Genomic DNA, 26570 nt, shown 5'->3' with positions numbered 1-26570 from the left:
GAAACAAAATAGAAAATCCATTCCTTCCCCTTCTCCAAGAATTTCTATATTTCCTAAAGGAAAAATAGGGAATTTAGGGGATAATGGAAATAAATCCTTCTGAAAATATAAAATATGAAACTAATTTAAACCGTGTAATATGAAGAATTTTAAGACAAGAGTTGTTGTTTGAAACTATGTTTCACTGCCATCGTAACATTTTGGTATCAAAGAAGACCAATCTTTCTCAACCCTGTACTATCCCACCGTAATTTTTTGCTGAACTCAAGGCTCCCAGTTCCCAATTTCCCCACAACAGCAGCCCCCTGAGGTGAGTTGGGCTGAGACAGAGAGAGAGAGAGAGGCTGGCCCAAAGTCACCCGGCCAGCCTCCATGCCTAAGGGAGGATAGAACTCAGTCTCCCAGTTTCTAGCCCAGCACCTTCGCCACTACGCTAAACTGGGTCTCATTATGTATGCAGAGACTGTGTCTATCTAAAAGGCGCTACTTGTTTTTCAGTTACTAGCTCTGCGGTTTTCAGTGTTTTGCTTGACTGTCTTGAGGGCAAAAACTACAATCCATGTGGCCACTGGAGTACTTTGAGTATATCTGCAGTTTGGCTGCTATAAAAATGCAATTCTGTTTTCCTGGGGAACAAGTCCAATGTCATTTAATTGGGCATACCTCTGAGCAGACATGTACAGGTCTGCACTCCAACACATTTGTAGAGATTGCATGTAAAAATGATGGTCTGAAATAGTTTTCTAGCTATGCAAAAAGCACGTGCAACAAGGCTGTATACTCTCCCCTTATTTATTCAACCAATATGCTGAATTGAGGGAAGCTGGATTTGAAGATGAGTGTGGCTTTAAAACTAGAGGAAGAAAAATCAATAACCCACATTATGCTGATGACCTTCAGCAAAGGATCGTTACCTTGTCGTGGTGCTGGAGCTTGAGCACCTCAATGATGCCATGAGCTAAACCGTGAAGGGCCACCCAAGACGGGAAGGTCATGACAGAGAGGTCAGACTAAATGCGATCCCTGGGGAAGGTAATGGCAACCCACCCCAGTATTCTTGCCGTGAAAACTAAATGGATCAGTACAACCAGAGATATGTCGGTATACCATCGGAAGGTGAGACCCCCAGGTCGGAAGATGGTCAAAATGCTACTGGGGAGGAACAGAGGATGAGCTCAACTAGCCCCAGACGTGATGACGCAGCTAGCTCAAAGTCGAAAGGACGGCTAGCGGCCGACGGTGCTGGTGGTGAATGGCGAATCCGATGTTCTAAGGATCAACACACCATTGCAACCTGGAATGTAAGATCTATGAGCCAGGGCAAATTGGATGTGGTTATTGGTGAGATGTCAAGATTAAAGATAGACATTCTGGGCGTCAGTGAACTGAAATGGACTGGAATGGGCCACTTCACATCAAATGACCACCAGATCTACTACTGTGGACAAGAGGACCACAGAAGAAATGGAGTAGCCTTCATAATTAATAGTAAAGTGGCTAAAGCAGTGCTTGGATACAACCCAAAAAACGACAGAATGATCTCAATTCGAATTCAGGGCAAGCCATCTAACATCACAGTGATCCAAATATACGCCCCAACCACAAATGCTGAAGAAGCTGAAGTAGAGCAGTTCTATGAGGATCTGCAGCACCTACTGGACAACACGCCTAAAAGAGATCTTATTTTCATCACAGGAGACTGGAATGCTAAGGTGGGCAGTCAAATGACACCTCGAATTACAGGTAAGTATGGCCTGGGAGAACAAAATGAAGCAGGACATAGGCTGATAGAATTTTGCCAAGACAATTCACTCTGCATAACAAACACTCTCTTCCAACAACCTAAGAGACGGCTTTATACATGGACTTCACCAGATGGACAACACCGAAATCAGATTGATTACATCCTTTGCAGCCAATGGTGGCGGACATCTGTACAGTCGGTAAAAACAAGGCCTGGAGCTGACTGTAGTTCAGATCACGAACTTCTTCTTACACAATTTAGGATCAGACTCAAGAGATTAGGGAAGACCCACAGATCAGCTAGATATGAGCTCACTAATATTCCTCAGGAATATGCAGTGGAGGTGAAGAATAGATTTAAGGGACTGGACTTAGTAGATAGGGTCCCGGAAGAACTATGGACAGAAGTTGGCAGCATTGTTCAGGAGGCAGCAACAAAATACATCCCAAAGAAAGAGAAAACCAAGAAGGCAAAATGGCTGTCTGCTGAGACACTAGAAGTAGCCCAAGAAAGAAGGAAAGCAAAAGGCAACAGTGATAGGGGGAGATATGCCCAATTAAATGCAAAATTCCAGAGGTTAGCCAGAAGAAATAAGGAATTATTTTTAAACAAGCAATGCGCGGAAGTGGAAGAAGACAATAGAATAGGAAGGACAAGAGACCTCTTCCAGAAAATTAGAAACATCGGAGGTAAATTCCAGGGAAAAATGGGTATGATCAAAAACAAAGATGGCAAGGACCTAACAGAAGAAGAAGAGATCAAGAAAAGGTGGCAAGAATATACAGAAGACCTGTATAGGAAGGATATCAATATCGGGGATAGCTTTGATGGTGTGGTCAGTGAGCTAGAGCCAGACATCCTGAAGAGTGAGGTTGAATGGGCCTTAAGAAGCATTGCTAACAACAAGGCAGCAGGAGACGATGGCATCCCAGCTGAACTGTTCAAAATCTTGCGAGATGATGCTGTCAAGGTAATGCATGCTATATGCCAGCAAATTTGGAAAATGGCCATCAGATTGGAAAAAATCCACTTATATCCCCATACCAAAAAAGGGAAACACTAAAGAATGTTCAAACGATCGAACAGTGGCACTCATTTCACATGCCAGTAAGGTAATGCTCAAGATCCTGCAAGGTAGACTTCAGCAGTTCATGGAGCGAGAATTGCCAGATGTACAAGCTGGGTTTAGAAAAGGCAGAGGAACTAGAGACCAAATTGCCAATATCCGCTGGATAATTGAAAAAGCCAGGGAGTTTCAGAAAAACATCTATTTCTGTTTTATTGACTATTCTAAAGCCTTTGACTGTGTGGACCGTAACAAATTGTGGCAAGTTCTTAGTGGTATGGGGATACCAAGTCATCTTGTATGCCTCCTGAAGAATCTGTATAACGACCAAGTAGCAACAGTAAGAACAGACCACGGAACAACAGACTGGTTTAAGATTGGGAAAGGAGTACGGCAGGGCTGTATCCTCTCACCCTACCTATTCAACTTGTACGCAGAACACATCATGCGACAAGCTGGCCTTGAGGAATCCAAGGCTGGAGTTAAAATCTCTGGAAGAAACATTAACAATCTCAGATATGCAGATGATACCACTTTGATGGCTGAAAGCGAAGAGGAACTGAGGAGCCTTATGATGAAGGTGAAAGAAGAAAGTGCAAAAGCTGGTTTGCAGCTAAACCTCAAAAAAACCAAGATTATGGCAACCAGCTTGATTGATAACTGGCAAATAGAGGGAGAAAATGTAGAAGCAGTGAAAGACTTTGTATTCCTAGGTGCAAAGATTACTGCAGATGCTGACTGCAGTCAGGAAATCAGAAGACGCTTAATCCTTGGAAGAAGAGCAATGAAAAATCTCGATAAAATAGTTAAGAGCAGAGACATCACACTGACAACAAAGGTCCGCATAGTTAAAGCAATGGTGTTCCCCGTAGTAACATATGGCTGCGAGAGCTGGACCATAAGGAAGGCTGAGCGAAGGAAGATAGATGCTTTTGAACTGTGGTGTTGGAGGAAAATTCTGAGAGTGCCTTGGACTGCAAGAAGATCAAACCAGTCCATCCTCCAGGAAATAAAGCCAGACTGCTCACTTGAGGGAATGATATTAAAGGCCAAACTGAAATACTTTGGCCACATAATGAGAAGACAGGACACCCTGGAGAAGATGCTGATGCTAGGGAGAGTGGAAGGCAAAAGGAAGAGGGGCCGACCAAGGGCAAGGTGGATGGATGATATTCTAGAGGTGACGGAATCGTCCCTGAGGGAGCTGGGGGTGTTGACGACCGACAGGAAGCTCTGGCGTGGGCTGGTCCATGAAGTCATGAAGAGTCGGAAGCGACTAAACGAATAAACAACAATGCTGATGACACTATCCTGATAGCCAAAAATGTAAAGGATTTGCAAGCTCTAGTTATAAAAGTCAAGGAGCAGTGTGAAAAAATGGGCCTAAAATTACTCTAAAGAAGACTGAACTAATGACAACAGGTACAACAACCAGCCTTAGAATTGACAATAAAGATATCCAAGTGGTGGAGAGCTTCTGCCTTTTGGGATCAACCTTCAACAATAAAGGAACAAGAAGTCAAGAAATATGGCGCAGACCAGCACTTGGTAGAGCAGCCATGAAGACCTTGGAAAAGATACTAAAAGGCTGTGATGTGTCTATACCTACAAAGGTCAGAATCATGCAAGCCATGGTCTTCCCTGTGACACTATGGAAGTGAAAATTGCTTTGAAGAAGCAGGATAGGAAGAGTATTGACACTTTTGAACTCTGGTGTTGGAGAAGACTCCTGAGCATACCATGGACAGCCAAGAAAGCAAACCAATGGATCATCAAACAATTCAACCCAGAGTTCTCGCTCGAGGGACAAATGACAGATTCTAATGATCCCACTTCAGACACATTATGCAAAGACCTAGCATTCAGGAGAAAGGTGAAAGGAAAGCAAAAAGGAGGATGACCAGCAGCGCGGGGGATGGACTCAGTGACTGTGGCAGTGAGTGCTCCGTTGGAAGACCCGAAAGACCCAGTTAGGCACAGACCCTCCCGGAGAAAATCCGCCTATGTGGCCACTAACAGTCGACAGCGACGTGATGGCACAAATGCAGCCAAACCAAACGTCACTCGCTTCACTGCAGGGGAGGCGGAATTAAGTACAAGCGCCCTCCTATGAGCGAGCCCACCCCGCGAACAGGGCAAGCCTCTCCATCAGCAACCTGCACCTCCCCTCCGCCCCATACCGTAGGCATCCCATCCGCCCCAGCCAGAAAGTAGCTGCGTTGGCGGCGGATGGGGAGGAAGCCCAGGAGGGCGCCGGGGAGGGAGGGAAGCGCGCGCTCCGGCCCCTGCCCGGCCCGCTGCTGACCTCCAGCCCGGAATCCCCGCGGTCCTGCCTCGGAAGGTGGGCACTCACCCGCCCATCGGGCGGCTCCCTCGGCTCACCTGAGTCCGCCCGCGGCCCTTCCTGGGGCTGCAGCAGGAGGCCCGCCGCCGCCGCGAAGTTCCGCCAAAGGAAGCGGGCACCTCGTCCGCGTGGCCTCTCCCCTCACGCTAGCTGAAGCTTTCCGGAGGGGCTGGCCGTAGGCGGCGGAGGTCGCCTTCTGATTGGATGTCGTAGGCATGATGCCAGAAAGAAGCCTTTGGATTCGCTGAAAGGATTAGGAGAGACAATAGGCCAGGAAGAAGCCCTTCTATTGGATGTACGTGACAGGATATTCATTACGTTCGAAACAAGCCTTTGGATTTGCTGGTAGGAATGGGTGGCGGACTCTTCCTCGGGGGAGCCGCGGTTGGCGAGGTCCGACAGGAAGCTCTGGCGTGGGCTGCTCCGTGACGTCAGGAGGAGTCGGAAGCGACTGAACGAATAAACAAGCATCGTGTTAGAAATAAGCATCCCATTGGCCGAATGGCCATTGTACAAAGACGGGGCCTCTTATACGTAATGCAGGGAATACACACGCGGATTGGTTCTAAATAATATATTCACTTTATTATACCCATAGTCAGCATTCTCTTTGGATCCAGGTGGCAGTATGTTGGTAACGAGTCTCTCCGTTGGCCGGCACGAGAGACGAGAAAGCCCGCGGTTCTCTCGGCCGCTCTGACCCCGGGAGACGCGCTGTAGGAAGTTGGAGCTCGTTGGTGGCCGTCTCCGCGGCCCGCTTGACCGAGACACTCTGGAATGTCCGCATAAAGTATCCGGCTTTGGATTGGTGTCCTTGAACTTCCCACAGGTGCTGTTTACAGATCAGGACAGGCGGGGGGGGGGGAGAGCATTATCTTCATCACCATCTTGAAAATTGTCATCAGTGTCTGATTCCCACAGGCTGTTATAATGGAAATTCTGCCTCCCGCTCGTCCACGAATGCGAATCGCATGATTGCCCGGATTCTAGATTAGTGATGCAACTTTCCTGGGTGCTAGATTTGATGATACGTGTACCTATTTGATGCATGTTCATCAGCACAATTATCTCCCAGAGACCCGTGTTTTGATTACCATTCACCTCGGTTCCCATTTCGTTTGCTGTGCCCGGAAGAGCCATTATCAAGATCTTTCAGCACGCAATTATACGCAATGTCGTCTGAAGTGGCCAACTTGTAACTTCGAAGGTTATGAACCCAGAGTGAGTGTCACTGGAAACTGCATTCATAGGATCAGATTAATCAGCAACAGCAACTTAGAATAGTGTTAGGAAGTACATGTGACTGACTCAGGGAGCGGGTTTCATGAAGAAAGAAAGAACATTGTGAAAACTTGTTTTGCAACTTTTATTATAAGGAAGAAAATTGAATGTCTCAATAAAAAAGTATATGTTTTGTATCCTCGTTATGTTCTTGTATAATTTTATATATCTTGTAGTTCTCCTGCCAACCTAGCAGTTCGAAAACATGCAAATGTGAGTAGATACCGCTTCAGCGGGCAGGTAACGGCGGTCTGTGTAGTCATGCTGGCCACACGACCATGGAAGTGTCTACCAACGCCGGCTCTTTGGCTTTGAAACGGAGATGAGCACCGCCCCCTAGAGTTGGACACGACTGGACTTAATGTCAAGGGAAACCTTTACCTTTTATCTTGTAGTTACTTATTCCCTTTAACTTTTTTTAGATTTTTTATCCCTCCTTTATTATTTTTATAAATACCCGAAGGTGGTGAAAATACTAAATATTCTGTCCTCCTATTTTCCCCACAACAACCCTGTGAGGTGAGATCGGCTGAGAGTGTGTGTTACCTGCAACATACATCCACACCAGCACTCAAGTACTAACAGCCTGACACCCAATGCATGGGGGAAGAGACAGGTCTTCATAGCCTTTCAAAAGTCCAACAGGGTTGGGGCCATCCATATCTCTGCGGGGAGGTTGCTACATACGGCAGGTACCGCGACAGAGAACACATACTTCTGAGGCCCCACCAGGTGGCCCTCACCACAGGAACCCAAAGCGTACCCACCCTGCCAGGTGTAGTGGGAGGGGAAGAAACCATTGGGGATAGGCAGCCCTATACTAACCTGGTCCCATGTTATGTAAGGCTTTGAAGGTGACAACCAACACGTTGAATTGCACCCAGAAGCCCACTCGGAGCAGTGCAGCTCATGGAGCAGTGGTATTACATGGGTGAGCCACAGTGCACCCAATACTGCCCATGCTGCTGAGTTTTGTACCAGCTGAAGCTTGCAAATGCTCCTGAAAGGTGTCTCCATGTAGACCATGTTGTGATAGTCCAACTAGGAGGCGAGTAGGATGTGAGTGACTGTGAGCAGTGTCTCCTCCTGATCTAGGAATAGGCACAACTGGTGTACAAAAGGTAACCATGCAGAAGCCCTCCTGGCCACGGCTGCCACCAGCCCAGGAAAGCCCCCAGTTTGCGCTCCAGCTCTGCCTGGGGGGGTTATCTCCCCTCTGCTTGTGCAGCTCCACCCCAGGGCAGCTGAACTGCCTCCCAGTCTGCTTCAGAGGTGTAGAGATAAGTGGTAATGGTCAGATAATGGTCAGACATGGGGCCTGAGGCTGGGCCAATAAAGTAATTTGAGAAAAATGTTTCAGACAAGCTGCTCCCTAGTTCACATGAAGACAAAGGGAGGGAGGGGGCAAGCACATTCAGACTTGCAAGGTTCTGTTACTATAGCTTTACAATAAAAGTCCTGACTTGAATGGCATTTCTTCATTTTCTGTCCCGCCTTTATTATTTTTATAAATAACTCAAGGCAGGTGTTAAACACACAAGCTCCCAGGTTCGGCTTATGGTCACTCACAGACTCACAGCCTGTTGAGGCACACAGATCTTGTCAGCCCCCCTTGCTTTCTACCTGGGTTTTCAGAGAGGTGCGGCTTGAGCAGACAAGACACACAGCCCTGGTCAACAGCCAGGAAGTAATTAGGGACCCAGGTTCTTTGAAATACACGGAGACCCAGTGAATTTAAAGTAACAGCAGAACTTTACTGGTTGCAAGATACATTGCTCTTTTTCACACACACACAGACGCACACCCATCCACACTTACCCACATCCAGCTAAGCTGCCAGGCACTAGCTAGAGGGACAGAAGCTGCCAAGTCTGGGTCCAAAGCTTCAGGACCCCTTTTATCCCCAAAAGTCCTTGCTTTGTTGATTCACAAGTTCAGTAGCTGTAGATGGGAATGGGTGGTGGTTCTCCATGTGCTCAGGCCCAACTTCCTTTGTCTGGTTCAGGTGACATTTTTCCTTTGTCTCCTTAATGACTTGCTTCCTTTTTATCTACCTCCCTGAAGGGATCTTTTAGACAAGATTATTCCTGGCTTTTGTTCTCTCTGCCCAGTGACTGCTTTAGGTAATGGCAGCTTAAGCCTAGTCTTACACAGGGAACATACCTAACACTCCTTCCTCCTATTTTCCCCACAACAACCCTGTGAGGTGAGTTGGGCTGAGAGGTAGGGACTGGCCCAAGGTCACCCAGCTGGCTTTCATGCCTAAAGTGGGGCTAGAACTCACAGACTCCTGGTTTCTAGCCCAGAACCTTAACCACTAGACCAAACTGGCTCATTAACTGAACTATAACTGATGGAATAGCAGAGATTTTATTTAAAAGGGCCACAGCCCAGTTGTGTTCAAAATACTGGAGGCAGGGAGTCTCATCAACCCTATTCCTCAAATTGGCTGGAATATCCTGCCCAAAATGTCCATTTGGTGCTACTGACAAATAGATGCTAAAATTCTGAAACCCACCACTGAACATCTGGACATCCAAACTGCAGCCTTTAAACTAAGGGAGCTTCTTCATCTGTCTCTCATGATTGACTAAATGGGAAAGGAAGGAGAGAGGTGCAAATTTATAAAATGAATCAAGATACATCCAGAATCACTGGATGGGGTAGTATAAAAATAATTGAAATCAATAAATGTATCATGAATGACCACATGCAGTTGATGCAGTAAGCCATATTTATCTATTTATTTATTTATTAGACTTCTATGGCAGCCCATCCCACAGGCAGCTCACAACAACTAAAAACAACAGGAATAAAACACATTAAAAATAGAAATAAATGCAACAAACACACAACCATACTAAAACCACCATTAAAAGGTCAATTAAACACAAAACATAATGACAGTCAGCAGATGAATACAACCCAGCATCCCATTCAGTACAAGCATGGAAAAGGCTCGCTTCCATGACTGGAACCCCAGGCATGACGACACAAGGCATGTTTTCAGGCCCTTCCTAAAGGCCAGAAGGCCGGGGGCCAATCTAAGTTCCGGGGGGATAATGTTCCAAAGGGCGGGTGCCACAGAGTGTTTTGGAGTGTACGGGGGAGTATGCAGGGGCCACATATACACAAAGAATGGGCCCACCCACTCCTGGCCTTTTTTCCATCTTCCCTGCCTCTCTCTATCACTTGGGCCTTTTGGATGAAATAGATTTTCCACGTCTGGACCAAACACACGTTGAAATAGTATCTTTTCTTAAATTATATAACGGTCAGTGTCTTTCCTTCCCAGCCACTCCATCTGCTAAAAGGTTCCAACTCACAAAGTAAATCTCAGTAAATTAAATGAAGTGAGAAAGTTACAGGAAAGAAAAGAGAAGAAGTAGGCTAGAGGAACAAGGATACGGAGCAGAGGGAGGGGAGATGGTGAATTGAGAGGGAGCTGAGTGATCCACTTAATCCCTCTAACCTTTGACAGAGATGTTCAAGAGATCATCTCTAGTGCCTGCTACAAACTACTGCAGTCTTCATTGTTCTAGGATAGGAAGCCAGCTAAGCATCATTTGTTGTGCTCAGTTCTCATTGGACTGTTTGAGAGACTCCCTTGTGTCTTTTCCCTCCCATTTTTTCCTACGTTTATTTAACAGACTTTGCCCGAGACATTTGATCCCTCTTTTAGGATCTCTCTTTTAGCTGTATAATGCAGCTTGTAACCCTTCAGACTGAAAGGTTTACAACTGCTTTGGAGTATATGACTGTGCACACCTGGCTACTATCCACAGCACCTTAAGCCATATACATCTTTTTTCCACAATCATGCTGCAATGCAGAAAAACTTTGGCAAATTCTATAAAACATTTAATGACATAAAAATTACCATAAAACAGTTAATGACATAATACAAAATGTCATAAAATATTTCCTGTGCTGATGTTTGTGCTATACAGTTCAACACGGGCTATTTTCAAGGCAAATACGTCTCTGAACGTATCACCAAGTTTCCCAGTGAAGGCAGTACATTAGAAGCTCCATCACTGTTGGAGGCTTTGAGCAATCTGGTGAGGAACTATCTCTGAAACAATTAAAATTAAGTTTAACAACAGCAGACATCCAAGTCCATCGTTACTTTAGCTGCTCAGAATGTCTTCTACTACACCATCTGTTCTCTGTCTTTTTTTGAGAGGTGGGGAGGGCAGCAAGAAATCTCACTGCTAGATAAAGCAGTGAGATGTAATTGCCTCATTTTATTTTCTAAAAATGCTAATGTAAGTCATAGAAACATTCACGTAAATAAAGGTGGCAGAGGCTGGCACTCTGCTTTGCAGCTCACCAGGTTTTTATTAAATTTTTAATAAAGAGGCACTGGTGCACCCCCTCCTTAAGAAGCCATCGCTGGACCCAACTGAGCTGGACAATTTTCGCCCATTCTCCCACATCAGCCCACCCCACCTGATCATCCAGAGAAGGCATGTTACGGACCCCGGCCGTAAGAGAATTTCATCTGGCGGGGTCCAGGAAACGGGCCTTCTCTGCAGAGGCCCCCGCCCTCTGGAATATCTTGCCCCTGGAGGTGAGGCAGGCCCCTTCACTCCTGACCTTCCGGTAGGCCCTGAAGACCTGGTTCTGCCATCTCGCCTGGGGTGGGAAAGTGAACAACCATTCTTGGGGGTGGCTCGCACCCTAGAGTCCCTCCCACCAGCTTGGATTTTATACCCTCTTGGATTTTATATTTATTTATTGCATTTTATAATAATTGTGATGTGTCTGGTTTTATGAGATTTTAATGTTTATGTCGGAGTTTGATTTTATTGTAAACCTCCCAGAGTCCCTCTCTTGGGGGAGATGGGTGGTAATTAAATTTGAATAATTAATAAATAAATAAATAAATAAATAAATGCTTGAACATAGCAGATAAAGCAAATACATTCCAAAGCACAGCCAAGAGATAACTTCTCCCATCCTCCCATGAAAGATGAAACACGCATCCAGCTAATGACATGCGAAATGTTACGATGTATCAAAGACATTGAAACGGCGAACATGACATACCGCCTCCCCAAAAAGAAACTTAGGGACCTGGCTTAGCGGGATAAGCAGAGTGAAAACGGGCAACGAGAACAGGGGAAGCCACATCCGTTGCGGCGACCCATTCAGGATGAGGGAAATGCTTCCAACGGACTAAGTATTGCAGAGTATTGCGAAGGCTTCTAGAATCTAAAATTTCTTTAACTTCAAAGTGTTGTTGACCGTCAATCATGATGGGGGTTGGAGGTGGAGGTTGGTCATGCCAGCGGTCAGAACGAATAGTCGGTTTGAGCAAACTGCAATGAAAAACAGGGTGTAAGCGTTTTAAGTTATGTGGCAGATCAAGTTTAAAAGTCACAGGGTTAATTTGAGCAATAATGGGGAAAGGACCCACAAACTTAGGTGCCAACTTCTTAGAAGGTTGTGATGACTTAATAAACTTAGTGGAGAGGTACACCAAGTCACCGACTTGAAATGCAGGCTGAGGAGCACGTTTCTGATCAGCATAATGTTTGTAATCCAATTGGGCGTCAGCCAATGCTTTTTGAATCATTGGCCAGGAATCTGCCAGTTGTGTTGCCCAATCGCCCGGTGAGGGCGAGCCGCCTGGAGGTTGTGGTAAATCTGGGATGGGTACAAAGTCTCTGCCTTGAGCAACACGAAATGGGGTTTGACCCGTACTTTGATGGACAGCATTGTTGTAAGCAACTTCTGCGAAAGGGAGGAGGTCCACCCAGTCATCTTGCTGGTAATTCACAAAGGCTCGAAGGTACTGCTCCAGAGTAGAATTTAAAGCCTCCGTGGCCCCGTCCGTCTGTGGATGCCACACCGTGGACAGGGCTTGCTTCGTGCCTAGCAGTTTGAGGAATGCCCGCCAAAATTGCGACGTAAATTGTGTGCCCCTGTCCGAAATTAAACGAGAGGGACATCCGTGTAGCCTGTACACGTGTACTAAAAACAGGCAGGCCAATTGACGTGCCGAAGGGATTGATATGCAAGGGATGAAATGGGCTTGCTTTGAGAAATAGTCTTTGACCACCCAAATGACAGTTTTGCGTTGACTGGGTGGTAATTCAACAATGAAGTCCATGGAAATTTCATCCCATGGGCAAGTTGGGGTGGCAACCGGCTGCAACAGCCCCTGAGGTTTACCCACCTTGCGCTTAGACATCGCGCATACAGTGCAAGAGGAGACATACTCCTTGACATCTTTGCGTAATGTGGGCCACCAAAACTGCCTCCGAACCAGGTGCAAAGTTTTCACAAACCCAAAATGTCCCGCTACTTTGTGATCGTGTGAACGGAGCAACACGTCTTTTCTTAACCGCTCAGGGACGTAGAGGCGGTTGGATTTCCAAGCAAAGCCTCGGTCAAAAGTAACATTGTGTTTATTTGCAAGCAACCAGGTATCAGTTTTCAGCTCTTTCAGAAACTTTTGTTGCAACTGGGAGGGAATTGACAAAGCAGTCGGCTGCGCTGGGTCCGCAGAAGGTGGCTGCTGCGTGCGCGTTTGGCTGCGCGTCACAGCCTGCATACCCAATTGGGGTGCCGTCCACAAGGTGCTGACCACCTCCGGCGCTGCACCAGAGTCCTGGGGTTGTCGTGACAACGCATCAGCCAGGAAATTCTTTTTCCCCGGGATAAACTTCAATTGGAAATTGAAGCGATTGAAGAATTGAGCCCAGTGGACTTGTTTTGGGCTCAGTTTCCTGGGGGTGCTAAGAGCTTCCAAGTTTTTATGGTCTGTCCACACCTCGAACGGGTGATTCGCCCCCTCTAGCAAATGCCGCCAAGCTTCTAACGCAGCTTTTACTGCAAATGCCTCTTTCTCCCATACGTGCCATCGCCTCTCAGTCTCAGAGAACTTGCGGGACAAGTAGGCACACGGTTTGAGGCATCCTGCCCCATCAGCTTGCATCAACAATGCCCCAATGGAATAATCGGAGGCATCAGCCTGCACCACAAAAGGCTTAGAGGGGTCAGGGTGTTGCAAAATTGGTTCTTTGGTAAAAGCCGCTTTGAGCCGCTCGAACGCCGCTTGGCAGGCAGGCGTCCAGCGCAATAGCGCCCCTGGATTCTTTACTCTTCGAGTATCACCAAGCCCCTTGGTTCGAAGTAATTCCGTTAGTGGCAAAGCAATTTCAGCGAACCCTCTGATGAATAATCTGTAATAATTACTGAACCCCAGGAAACTTTGAAGTTGCCTGTGGGTGCGAGGGCTTTCCCAGTCCACAATAGCTTGCACCTTAGCAGGGTCCATTTCAATGCCCTTATCTGAAATTCGATACCCCAAGTAATCAATTTGCGTCTGGTGAAAGGCACATTTAGACAGTTTGGCATACAATTGTGCTGTTCTGAGTTTGCTAAGCACCCTTTTTACCAGAGAGACATGTTCTTCCATGGTTTCAGTATAAATCAATACATCATCCAAGTACACCAATACCCCTTTAAACCGATGCTCATGAAGTACTTCATTGATCAATTGCATAAATACCCCAGGGGCCCCAGCCAAACCAAAAGGTAAGACCTTATACTGGAAAGCACCCAACGGGCAATTGAACGCCGTTTTCCACTCATCACCCTCTTTGATGTGTACACGGTAATAGGCTTCTCTCAAATCAAGTTTAGAGAAGATTTTACCCTTCACCAGATGTGACAACATGTCTTTGATCAATGGCAAAGGATATTTATTGGAAATTGAGACGGCATTTAACCCACGGAAATCGGTACAGAGTCTTAATGTCCCGTCCTTTTTTGGGCGGAAGAGGACCGGTGCCCCCACCGGTGAATTCGCTGGCTCAATGAATCCCCGAGCCAAGTTTTTGTCCACAAAGTCCCTCAGCAAAGTTAGTTCCTTTTGCGTCATGGAATAAATCTTTGGCTTGGGCAATTGGGTATTGGGCACCAGCTCAATGGCACAATCCGTTTTCCGATGAGGGGGCAATTGATCCGCTTCCTTTTCGCCAAACACATCAGCAAACATCTGGTACTCAAGCGGCAAGCCTTCCAGAGGAGGGGCCGGGCAATGTGGAGTCGCAGCTGCTGCTACCCCCACCATCTCCTCTGGGGTACCCCTCCCTTCTGGTGCTTGGTAAAATCCATCCCTAAAGGTGACAGTCCGGTAAACCCAGTTTATTTGGGGATTTTGTTGAACCAACCAGGGCACCCCCAAAACCACCAAGGGACCCCCCACCGGAGCCATGACAAAGGACAAACCTTCGCAATGGCTGCCCAACTGCAAGGCTACTCGTCCTGTGAAATGGGTGACTGGTTTGCCCCCTGCCATGGACCCATCCAGCTGCGTAAAGGCGATGGGTCGCTGCAAGGGGAACGTGGGTAGCTCCAGAGCCGCTACCACATCGGGGTGCATCAAACACCTGAAACACCCCGAATCGATCATGGCCCATACTTCTACAGTCTTGGATCGGGAGCCCAACTTCAATTTCACCGTGAGAATGTGGTAACTGCCACTCACCGATGAAGGCTCGTGCCCTTCTTCCACCACCTGCCCAGCGGCGCCCTTTAAAGCAGGTGGCTGCCATTTCCCGCCGGCTGCAGTAGTTCGGGCTCCCCCTCCTCCTCGTAGAATGGCACACCGTCTCCCTCGCTTTCAGCCACCGCCGCTTTCTGCTTCCGCAGCAGGGAAGGGGACTTCGTCGGTGGCTTCCCCGGCCGTTCTTCCCCCTTTGCCTTCGGGCACGCCGCTACTCAATGCCCCTCCTTACCACATCGCAGACACTGCCCTTTCGCGTACCGTTTCTCTCGCTCCTCTTCCCAGGCTCTTTGTCCGGGCCGTCCCCTGGTGCTCGGTGGGCGACTAGGCTTTAGCTCTCGCCCCGATTTGGCAGCCCTGCAATGGGTGAACACCTCATGGGCATGCTCAGCCCTCCCCGCCAGCTGGATCTACTCGTACAACGTATATGGGTCGTCCCTCCCCAGGGACCAGCGCAGCACCTCTGTGTTCAGGCCATCCTTGAATAACTCGATGATGGTGGCTTGGGACCAGTCATCCACTTTCCGGCAAGTGCTTTGAACTCCAGCGCGTAATCAGCCACGGATCTCGATCCCTGCTTGAGTTCCTTCAAAGCTCGCTTTGCCCTCTCTTTTGCCAGGGGGTCCTCAAAGTGCTGCCTCAACGCCCAGAGGAACTCGTTAAATTTCTCCAGTTCAGGCGCTTCCGACTGGCACATCTGGACATACCAGTCTGCCGCCCTCCCTTTCAGTTTGGTGGCAATGGTGATGATCTTTGCCTTTTCTGATCGAAAAAGCGACCCCCATTCCTCCATGTATGCTTTAGCATTTGTCAGGAAGAATGAGAGTTTTGTCGGATCCCCATCAAACTTGACAGGGAAGTCTCGCATCCCACCCGCCGACGGGCTGCGCCCCATCCCCGGGGCTTCAGTGGGCTGCGTCTCTCCGGCCAGTGGCGGCGCGGGGGCTGGGGCTGGTCGCACGGACGGTGATGCTACTTCCATCCGGACCGCTTGTTCCCCTTCCCTCAGATGCGCGGTTCATCTCTGCTCTGGGGACTGCCCATGGGACGAAGGGGTCGAATGCCGTTGGCTTGACCCGTCCCGGGTTTCTTTCAACGAACTCAGGTCTAGACTCAGCTGTTTCAGTATTGTCTCTAATGAGTCCATTTTCGACTCCAACACCCGGATACGATCCGGGGTGGGGGAGCCCTCCTTGGGCTGCACCTGGACCACTGTAGGGGACAGTGGGTACCTCTGCCTCCAGGATGGACCCCCCGCCACCGAGACATCCCCTTGGGTCTCATCCCAGGTGACCAGCTCACCCGAGGTGGTTACGGTAGTCTCCGGGGCGGTTTTCATGCCCCCGGCTTCGCCCTCCGACTCAGAGCTCGCCTCTTCCAGGATAGCTGACAGCTCCCCCACTTGGGACGGTCGGTCGGGGCATCTCACGGTCGAATCCGGCTCCCCTTCTTCCATCAGCTCGATATCGGGTTCGGTCATCGCTGGCGCTCTCCCTCACAGGTTTAGACAACTTGCCCTTTCCTGGAAAGGGGCCAGCGGGGTCGGGATCTTTGATTCTCAGCTTTATGTAATGATTGCCCAGCCCCAAATACTCAGACTCACAAGAGGCTGCTAAATGAAATCTGATTTATTAAGGATCTAGGACAAATACAGAGAAAGCTGAGAATGAGCAAAAAGCGCGCCAAATACAAACTTAAAACCCTCGGTACGAACACATCCCGCCTCCCTGGCAACAGCCCCGCCCGGTCCAGGTGCTAGCAATCGTCAGACCTGCTAGCCTGGGAAAGTAACCTTGAACATAGCAGATAAAGCAAATACATTCCAAAGCACAGCCAAGAGATAACTACTCCCATCCTCCCGTGAAAGATGAAACACGCATCCAGCTAATGACATGCGAAACATTACGATGTATCAAAGACATTGAAACGGCGAACATGACAGGTAAGAAGAACTAACTCTGTGTGTGTGTGTATCTACCTAGAGCTGATGGGTCAGATAGGTGAAGCTGCCCAGAACTCCCTTCCTTGCTGTAAAAAGCTGCATTTTTGAATCATCATAACTTTGTTTCCTGCTTTGCTGAGGGAAAACTGAAGGCTTCCTCCAGAATTTTACTGGTTTGTGTCCGAAAATGCCTTGTTTATCCAGAAGGTTTTCTGCTGTTCCTCCTGCTGAGCCCAATTAGTGCACAGGCAGGGAGCTTTTGAATACTTTCACAAGCAGGAATAAAGATGATAGTCCTGGCATGTTTGACATTTTCCTTTCTTAAAAATTGGGGGCTTCTGAAGATTACACACTGTAAAACTCTCAGATAGAGGGTTAGACTCTTGAGAAGCTTGGCACTGAGCTCCAGTCCTTATAAAATACATTGACAGGTACCACTACCTCTACCTTCTTCCTCAGCCAAGCTTTAAAAGGCAGAGGCTCAGTGAGCTGGCACACACGCCCTGGTTCTCCCCTTTCTGAAATGATATTCACTTTTTGGGTCCTTGGTTATATTGCTGCCAAGAAAGGCATTTGCTTTTGTGATGGCTTGGGAGCTGAACCCATTGTCAGAGTGGAAGTGAATCATAGAGTACCACTACCTCTACCTTCTTCCTCAGCCAAGCTTTAAAAGGTTCTCCCCTTTCTGAAATGATATTCACTTTTTGGGTCCTTGGTTATATTGCTGCCAAGAAAGGCATTTGCTTTTGTGATGGCTTGGGAGCTGAACCCATTGTCAGAGTGGAAGTGAATCATAGAGTACCACTACCTCTACCTTCTTCCTCAGCCAAGCTTTAAAAGGCAGAGGCTCAGTGAGCTGGCACACACGCCCTGGTTCTCCCCTTTCTGAAATGATATTCACTTTTTGGGTCCTTGGTTATATTGCTGCCAAGAAAGGCATTTGCTTTTGTGATGGCTTGGGAGCTGAACCCATTGTCAGAGTGGAAGTGAATCATAGAGTTGGAAGGGACCTAGTTGAACCCTTGCTAAGTGTAGGAGTTGTGCAGGATTTCAGTGCCAGACAGTCTAGGGAACTGAGAGCGTTTGTGGAGATCAGCAACCCAATCACTTTTGTCATGTCCTGAGTTCTGGGGAGCAGGAGGGTAATGTCCAGGAAACAAACACGAGTTGGCCAAATTGTGGTCAGAACCACCAGACTCAGCATCCCCTTTCTGCCCCCAACCACAGGGACAGTGTCGACCAGCCTCGTTTTGAAATGGCTCTTGTGTCTGTGTCTCAAAGCCATAAGGAAAGCTTAACTGCAAAGTAAGTCTTCTTTCTGGGTCCAGAGATCATGAGAAGCCCTGGATCTGATAGTCCGCCCAGAAGCTAACCCAGGTTGCTTGGGGGGAAGGGTGTCATTTGGGCATAGTCCAAATCCAGAAACGAAAATGAAGGTCACATAACAGTTTGTTGCTTATTCATTCAGTCACTTCCGACTCTTCATGACTTCATGGACCAGCCCACACCAGAGCTTACTGTTGGTCGTCAACACCCCCAGCTCCCCCACGGACGAGTCCATCACCTCTAGAATCTCATCCATCCATCCTGCCCTTGGTCGGCCCCTCTTCCTTTTGCCTTCCACTCTCCCCAGCATCATCATCTTCTCCAGGGTGTCCTGCCTTCTCATTATGTGGCCAAAGTATTTCAGTTTTGCCTTTAATATCATTCCCTCAAGTGAGCAGTCTGGCTTTATTTCCTGGAGGATGGACTGGTTTGATCTTCTGGCAGTCCAAGGCACTCTCAGAATTTTCCTCCAGCACCACAATTCAAAAGCATTGATCTTCCTTCTCTCAGCCTTCCTTATGGTCCAGCTCTCGCAGCCATATGTTACTACAGGGAACACCATTGCTTTAACTATGCAGACCTTTGTTGTCAGCGTGATGTCTCTGCTCTTAACTATTTTATCGAGATTGGTCATTGCTCTTCTCCCAAGGATTAAGTGTCTTCTGATTTCCTGACTGCAGTCAGCATCTGCAGTAATCTTTGCACCTAGAAATACAAAGTCTTTCACTGCCTCTACGTTTTCTCCCTCTATTTGCCAGTTATCAATCAGGCTGGTTGCCATAATCTTGGTTTTTTTCAGGTTTAGCTGCAAGCCAGCATTTGCACTTTCTTCTTTCACCTTCATCATAAGGCTCCTCAGTTCCTCTTCGCTTTCAGCCATCAAAGTGGTATCATCTGCATATCTGAGATTGTTAATGTTTCTTCCAGCGATTTTAACTGCAGCCTTGGATTCCTCAAGCTCAGCACGTCGCAAGTTGAATGGGTAGGGTGAGAGTATACAGCCCTGCCATACTCCTTTCCCAATCTTAAACCAGTCCGTTGTTCCGTGGTCTGTTCTTACTGTTGCTACTTGGTCGTTACTACCATGTCATCTTGTCTGCCTCCTTGATTCCTCAGGAGGCAGACAAGATGACATGGTAGTGCCTCACATAAAAATGGCCTCTGGGGTCATACAGTGGATTTCCTCACAGTTCAACTGAATCATAGCTTATTCAACTCATTTTCTAGGTTTCAGCTCTGTTCTGCACAGCCCACCAGACAAGCATGACTGGTTTGCGACTCAGTATGTCATCATGGGAAGTGCAGGAAAGAGTAAGGGAGGTAGAGAGCAGTGTGGCAGGTTTCCTTTAGGATCGCTAGAGGAGTAAATGGAAGAGGAAAGGGGATAGAAGATGGTGCAGTGTGAAGGGCTGGCCAAAATGGGCAAAACAGCTTGTCTCCTGGTTTGGCTTCAGGAGCAGGCCATGTATCTATCCTATATTTGTCCATGGTTTGCTCAGATCCCAGCATTCCTCCTCTGGTTAGTGAATGCCAGAAATTTGGCAATTGTTTTGAAGATGAATTGAGTGGCTTTTGAATACTTTTTCATTCTTGATTCCACTGTTTACTAGGACAGGCTGAGAAAAATCTAGAACAGAAAAGTGGTGGCTTTTTAGAATATTATTTACATGTTTTTAGAAACATGAGAAAATAACTGCAGAGTAAGCAGCATGTTTATTTGTCTTCTGTCAAATTAATATTTGTGAGTAACTGTGGCCAAGCACAGAGGAATACTTTTCGGTTAGGCCCATTCTTGTTAAGGCGCTTCTTCCAACTTGCCTTTTGACATGCCCTCCCACTGATCTTCTCTACTCAGGTAGCATGTCCTCCCTCTAAGTGCTAAGTGGTGCCCTGTCCCTGTCCCTGGCCTCTCCCCAGGGAGCTGTCCTATAGTGCACTTGCAACACAAGGCTTGTAGGTTTCAGTCTTTAAGCCCAGGGCTTTCAGGTCAGAACAGAAGGCCAACAGCTCCTGTTCTTTCAAGGTGCCCACTGGAAAATGAAGGGACAAAAGAAGTTTGCAGGGAAGTTTGTTTATTTGTATTTCCTGGATTTATATGCATGACTTCCGGGTCATGCTGGCCACATGACCCGGAAGTGTCTATGACAACGCCGGCTCCATGGCTTAGAAACGGAGATGAGCACCGCCCCCTAGAGTCGGATTCGACTGGACTTTACGTCAAGGGAAACCTTTACCTTTACCTTAAGCCCTAAACTGATTGAGTGATGTACATACCCAGTAGGTTAACCCAATTAAAAACTACATACATAAGCAGTATTTACCCAAATATACCAGGCAATGCCAACAGCCATTCTGTAAAACATTCCACCTTGCAGGAGGCATCAAAATTGCCCTCTCAGACCCTAGACCATGCCAGAAACACTGAGAAGGCCCTCCTCTGTGGCTCCTGCAAATGAGACTCTGAGGAAACCTTCTTGAAGGAGGGGCAGGAGCCACTGGGACTCCCAAGGATCCCCCTACTCAATGAGCCCTCTGGGGCTTTAACAGAAGACTGATCTGAGAAGCTGTGTATTCTGAGGGACGGATGGATGGGTGGCCTGCTGAACAGCTGCTGATGGCAAAGTCAGGGCTTGTCCCGAGAGCCGCTGATTCCCACCGGGGGAGAGTGTCTGCTTCTGGCTAGTAAACAAAGTGGGGAGGGAAGGCAGCTGCGCTGCAAGGACTGAGCACACAGGCTATCCTTGCTCCTGTGGAACAGAGAAGGTCTTGTAGAGGAGCCCCTCCCCAGAGGCGGTGAGAGTACAGTAATGGCATCCCCACCTGCCAGGGCCTGGTGAAAGTAGGGCCTGGTTAGGAGGAGGAAGGCTGGCCCTGGAGGGCATGGCAAGACTGGCAGGAGTGCCCTTCCTGTTGTCTCAGTTGCCCACAAGGAGAGTGAGGGGAAAGTTCAGGGGCTTTGGGTGAAGGGCTAGGGTTAGGCCAAGGTTGGGGCAGGGCATGGCCCACATTGTAGAGGCCACCCTCAGGTCAGCTAGGAGGCCATTCCATAGCCTGGGCAAGGGCAGGGCCACCGACCTTGTCCCCCCTGCATCCGAGTTGTGTGTGGTTGTTGCCCCTTCCCTGGGATCAGGAGTTGATTCCAGCTGGAGAAGGTGGTCCTGAAGGCCACCCACTTTCCCTCCTGAAAGAAGCAGAGATTGCTTCCTATTTCTGGCCTTTGCGGCCATTCTCTCATTTGGGAGAGCAGCCTCCTGGCCTCATCCCTGCCAGGGTCTTCCCCTCTTACATGGTGACATGCTTGAAAGAGCAGGATCAGTAACTCTGTTGTCTGACACTAAGGCCCAGGCAGGTGCTGCTTAGGTTGAAGGCTGTTCGCTCGGGGACCCCAGTCTGTTGCTTTGCCTTGCAGATCTGGAAGCCTTCCATTCTGACTACCAAGCATTGGTGATCCACTGTGTGAACTGCCAGTGAGTGTTTCTTTTTGCTGAATGGAACATGGTTCCAGAGAAGGCGTCTCTTTCACCCTAGCAAGGCCACCGGGTAAGGGTGTCTGGGAGCACTCTGTGGTTTGGAATGGCAGCATGCTTTTTGTCCAACTGCAGGCCCCAGCTGACCCTGGAGGAGCTTTTGCCTGCCTCCACCCCTCCCCAGGCGCTGGACCTTCTGAAACAGCTCTTGGTGTTTAACCCTGAGAAATGGCTAACAGCGGAGGAGGCGCTGGAGCATCCCTATGTGCAAAGGTGAAAACTCTGGGGAGCGTAGGTTCAGCCATCCGGCCTCTCCTGTGCCGTGAAAGCCACGGGCAAAGCTGTGTTGGTGCCTGTTGCAGCCTCCTTCAGTCAGTCTTGTGCTCACCAGTCCTTGTCTCTGTAGGTTCCACTGTGCTGCCAAGGAGCCTGCTCTAGACCACAGTGTGACCCTTCCTCTTGCCGACGATGTGCAGCTCTCGGTGGCGGAGTATTGCAATCGGGTTTATGAGGTAATGCCCTGCCCCAGCACAGAACAGATCCAAGGGGCCTTTAGCCATAATCTTGGAAGAACCCTTAATGGCCAGAGGGCTGAGAGATGGCACGTCCTGTTCTTCAAAATGAAGGAAAAAGGAGAATCCAGGAATTTACTCCTGACATAACCAAGAAACTTCTAGACAGTTGTTCATCACAATTCCTCTTTAATATCTTGAAAACAAACCAGTGTCAGTTTGAATGTGTCAAGCTAACTTTACCTCCCTTTAGGATTGAGTAAGGCAGTAAATCATGGGAGTGTTGCAGGCACAGTATTACATGATTTCAGCAAAGCTTTTTGTGAAATATGTCAAGGCATTCTGATTAGTGTGTTACTGAAATGCAAATTAATCCCAGCTTGGTGTCTCAGCGTGTTCAGTGAAATGGAGAGGGTCAAAAGAAGTGTTACAAAGTTTAGTATTTTAATAATAAAGCCTGGATGAGCAGAGCAGAGGGTGCACTTACCAGATTTTCAGATGACAGAGAATTTGGTGAGATACCACTGAAGTCAGAAACAAAATTTAGAATGGCCCTGTTAGTTAAAGAAGTGGTTGAAAAAAAGAAAAGGAAGCTTAACATAAATAAATGCTAAGTTCTTCACTTAGGAATCATGTGGTAAGGGCCCAGTGTATAGGACAAGGTATGCCTGGCATGGTGATATTCTAAAATGCAGAAAGACGGATTCCAGACAAACTTTAGAAAAAGCTTCCTAACAGCCAGAGCAGTTTGACAGTGGAGGCAGATGTTTCGATAGTAGGCCAGTTCCCTTTCAGTAGAAGTGTTCATGGAGACACTGGACCACCATGTGTTGGGTGTGCCTGGATTTTGATTTGCTTGGCCTTGAGCAGGGGGTTGGAATGCATGGCCTAAATGACCTCTTCCAGAACTAGCATTCTGTGAGGGACAGGTTTCCTCAGGAAGCTCCACTTTTATTTATTTTATAAATTAATCTTTAAATTGCTTTTTTTAATGGCCAGTGATGTTAACTGTATAATGGGGCCAGACTTTTCCACCTTCCTCCTTAGAGGCTTAATGTATATTTTACAACTTAAATTTTTGGAAAAAAGCCCCAGGAAGTCATGCTGCTGGAAATTATTATTTTGCCTCTGATAGCAGCAGGTTTATCCTAGGAAGCTTTGGGGATTCCCATGCAGGCCATAGGTTACCCAGTCTTACTTAACACAAACCTGGCTTCCTCTGTATTTACTGCTTTTCCTGTTCATCCAAGATTATTTGTTATTTGTTTTTATAACTCTCCCATCAAAGGATTCTGGATGGCATACAATAAAACATTAAAATAGGTATTCCAGTCATTAAAATATAACAAAAACGACGAAGAACGGTCATCTAGTACTCACCAGCTAGCTGTCAAATGTGAGTGCTTTCTGGAATGCCAGGAGTTGAAGGATCTCAGTGCACTTCTGGGGGCAGTGTGTTCCATAATATAGGGACTACCAGACAGAATGTCTGTCTTCTAGTCCACATACCCCTCACAAAGTTGGAATGTTGACCAGATCTCTCTAGATCTCCTCACAGAACCCTATTGGGTAAGGTGGTCCTGACACATACAGGTGCTATGCTAGGCTTTCTAGAGAATAATCAGCACTTTTAATTGTGCCTGGAAGCCTAGTGGCAACAAGAACAGCAACTGTAAAATAGGTATTATCTTATAATAGCAGATTTCCCCAGCTTGCAGCCTGTACTCATTGTGGGTCCTGAGTTGTCTTCAAAAATAGCTCCACATACAGCATGTTGCAATCATCCAAGCACGCAGTGAAAAGGTCATGAGTAGCTATAACTAGCAAAGATAGACAAAAGCTATTCAAGCAGGAGCCATGAGACCAGGAGGATTTCCCAAGCCACAGATCTGCCCCTGTTTAGGGCAACTATCTTGAACCAGTGTTCTCAAAAGGCTAAAAGTTAATGGACAAACATCAACTCTATTTTGAGTTTAATCTGAACTTGTTTCTCCCCTTCTGGTCCCTGACATCCTCCAGATACTGGGCCAAGATTTCCCCAGGATCTCTGGCCTGGGCAAAGGTGGCAATATATAGTTTAGCATCAGAGTAACAATGATACTTTACCCCAAACTGATGGATGACCTTTCCCTTTGGTTTTGTATAGACATTAAATAATACGGATTTGGCATGGATATACAGGTAGTCCTCGCTTAACTATGGTAATAGGGACTGGCAACTCCATTGTTAAGTGATGGTGTAAGGAATGCCTAAGACTAAATTAAAGACTCAGACTCTAAATCAAGTTTAAACTCTGGCTTTTATTTAGAATAGAATGCACACCAGTAAAAAGCTGAGAGTGAGGGAAGGACGCCAAAAGTTGAATTAAATAGTCTCGCGCCAAACAGCGCTCCACCCCCACACTCCTCGGGTGTGCCCCACGAGTTCCACGGAGTGACAGGCCATCAAGACTTGATAGGTGAGAGGTCGTCCAGCCCCATTCGCCTCGGGCATCGCCCTGTTTATCTTCCTGCGAGGTAATGGTCCATTACTGGGCGATTAGACCTCGATATTCCTCGAAAGCCCGGATGTGCCTTTCCGAACCTCACCCTGATCCTTTCTTTATCAGGGGCGTCAATGGCCGATTACCGGGCGATGGGACCTTGTTTGTTCAGTAGATGTCCCAACCCCATTACCTTCTTCTGTCCGGCTTATCGCCTGCACCTCTCCAGCCATTGACACGCATCCGCACTTTGTCATGCGAGCCGTTACGATGTCGCAAACACTGCAACGGCGATCATGACACATGGTTGTAAAGTGCAACACCATGTGATCGTGCCAACTTAAGTTACAGCAGTTCCAGTTGCCATTGTTAGGCAAATCCTGTGCGGTCCCATGATGACCTTCTGCTGTGTGGTCCCATTTGTGACCTCCTGCTGTCTTTGCGATTGACGTTGTTTGTCGGAAGCTGGTGGTGAAGGTTGCAAATGGCGATCACGTGACCACAGGATGCTGTGACCATTCTAATTGTGAGCTGGTTGCCAAGTGTCCAAATCATGATCATGTGACCATGGGGACACTGCAACAGCCACAACTATGAGGAACAGTTGTACATCCCCTTGTTCAGTGCCATTGTAACTTCGAATGGTCACCGAACACATGGTCACTGAATGAGGACTACCTGTATATATGGTAGTCCTTTGGGTTCACAGAAGACATGCTGTTGTGTAATTCATCTGTGGACACAGAGGTGGCTCTGCAGTCCCAGACTGGAGGTGCAGAATCTAACACAATGGGGGCACTGGAAGTCCATTGTTGTAGTAACCATGGGTGTTATTCTGCGATGCTGCTTGTGGTTTTCTATCAGTTTTTGGTGGCGCCTGTCTTCAAAGACAGTGGAGGCTTCATAGCACAGGCTCACCAATGGGTTCTGTCAGCAGCTGCAGCTCCTAGTTCCCTTGGCTGGATGTCACAGTGGTGTATGGTTTATTTCACAGCATCTTTGTAGTGTTTGCATGGTCAACCTCGAGGTCTCTTCCCAGACTCCAGCACACTATAGAGCAACTGGTGAGGCATACAGTGGTCATCCATTCTGATTATGTGTCCCACCCCCTGCATCTGGGCTCTGATAATCAGGGACTCAATGCTGGTGGACTCTGCGCAATCCAAGACCTCCAGGTTGGAGACATAGTCTTGCCAATGAATGCCGAGGATGGAGCGGAGAGTGCTCATGTGAAATTTCTCCAGTTGTTTTATGTGCCTTTTGTACTCTAGGACTCACATCCATATAGGAGAGAAGGGATAATCGCTCTGTAGACTTTCAGCTTTGTGGAGATACAGATTTTGTGTTGATTGAGCACTCTGATATGCAGCCGTCCCAGTGCCTGGCTGGCTTTGCTGATCCTGAAGTCAATTTCTTTGTCCAAAAACCCATCGCATGAGATGATGCTTCCCAAGTATTTGAAGTTGTTTACATTTGTCAGCTGGGTGTTGTCAACAGTGATTTTTGGTTCTATGAGGTTGGTATTTGGCACGGACTGGCAAAGTACTTCCATCACGTTCAGGCTGATAGCCTGAATTGCATAGCAGCATCTGAGAATTTGTTCAGCATCAACCATAGATCATTGTTTTATTGTAAACCGCCCAGAGTCCCTTTTGGGATATGGGTGGTGATAAATTTGATTGATTAATTGATTCATTGATTGATAGATAGATAGATAGATAGGTAAATAAATAAATAAATAAATAAATAAATAAATAAATAAATAAGAAAATAAGAAAAATTATCATTGTGCACCAGGAGAGTACAGTCATCAGCAAAGATGTACGGATGCACTTTGTCCATGTGTTCAAGCAGCGAAGGTCAAAGAGAGAGCCATCTATTTGGT

The 26570-nt window shown here is 47.5% G+C and overlaps 2 protein-coding genes across 4 annotated transcripts in view; one reads left to right on the top strand and one right to left on the bottom strand.

Moving 5' to 3' along the window:
* The window catches only part of LOC134503964 (G patch domain-containing protein 4), a 53558-nt gene that overhangs the window by 5132 nt on the left and 21856 nt on the right, over positions 1 to 26570 (bottom strand). For 2 of the 3 annotated variants that reach the window (XM_063312941.1, XM_063312943.1), the window contains exon 2: positions 5193 to 5215. The gene's annotated coding sequence lies outside the window, so the exon portion shown is untranslated. Of the gene's footprint in view, positions 1 to 5192; positions 5220 to 26570 lie in introns of those variants that run through there. The other variant, XM_063312944.1, reaches the window with a different exon arrangement.
* Positions 21617 to 23128, top strand: LOC134503919 (mitogen-activated protein kinase 15-like). The gene is made up of 2 exons (XM_063312875.1): positions 21617 to 21964; positions 22098 to 23128. The coding sequence occupies exons 1-2, from the start codon at positions 21798 to 21800 to the stop codon at positions 22351 to 22353; spliced, it is 423 nt and encodes a 140-aa protein (XP_063168945.1). The 5' UTR covers positions 21617 to 21797; the 3' UTR covers positions 22354 to 23128.

This window comes from Candoia aspera, chromosome 11 (genome assembly GCF_035149785.1).
Source record: "Candoia aspera isolate rCanAsp1 chromosome 11, rCanAsp1.hap2, whole genome shotgun sequence".
NCBI lineage: Eukaryota > Metazoa > Chordata > Lepidosauria > Squamata > Boidae > Candoia > Candoia aspera.
Note: the sequence above shows the minus strand (reverse complement) of the source record. Positions and strands in the feature narration are given on the sequence as shown.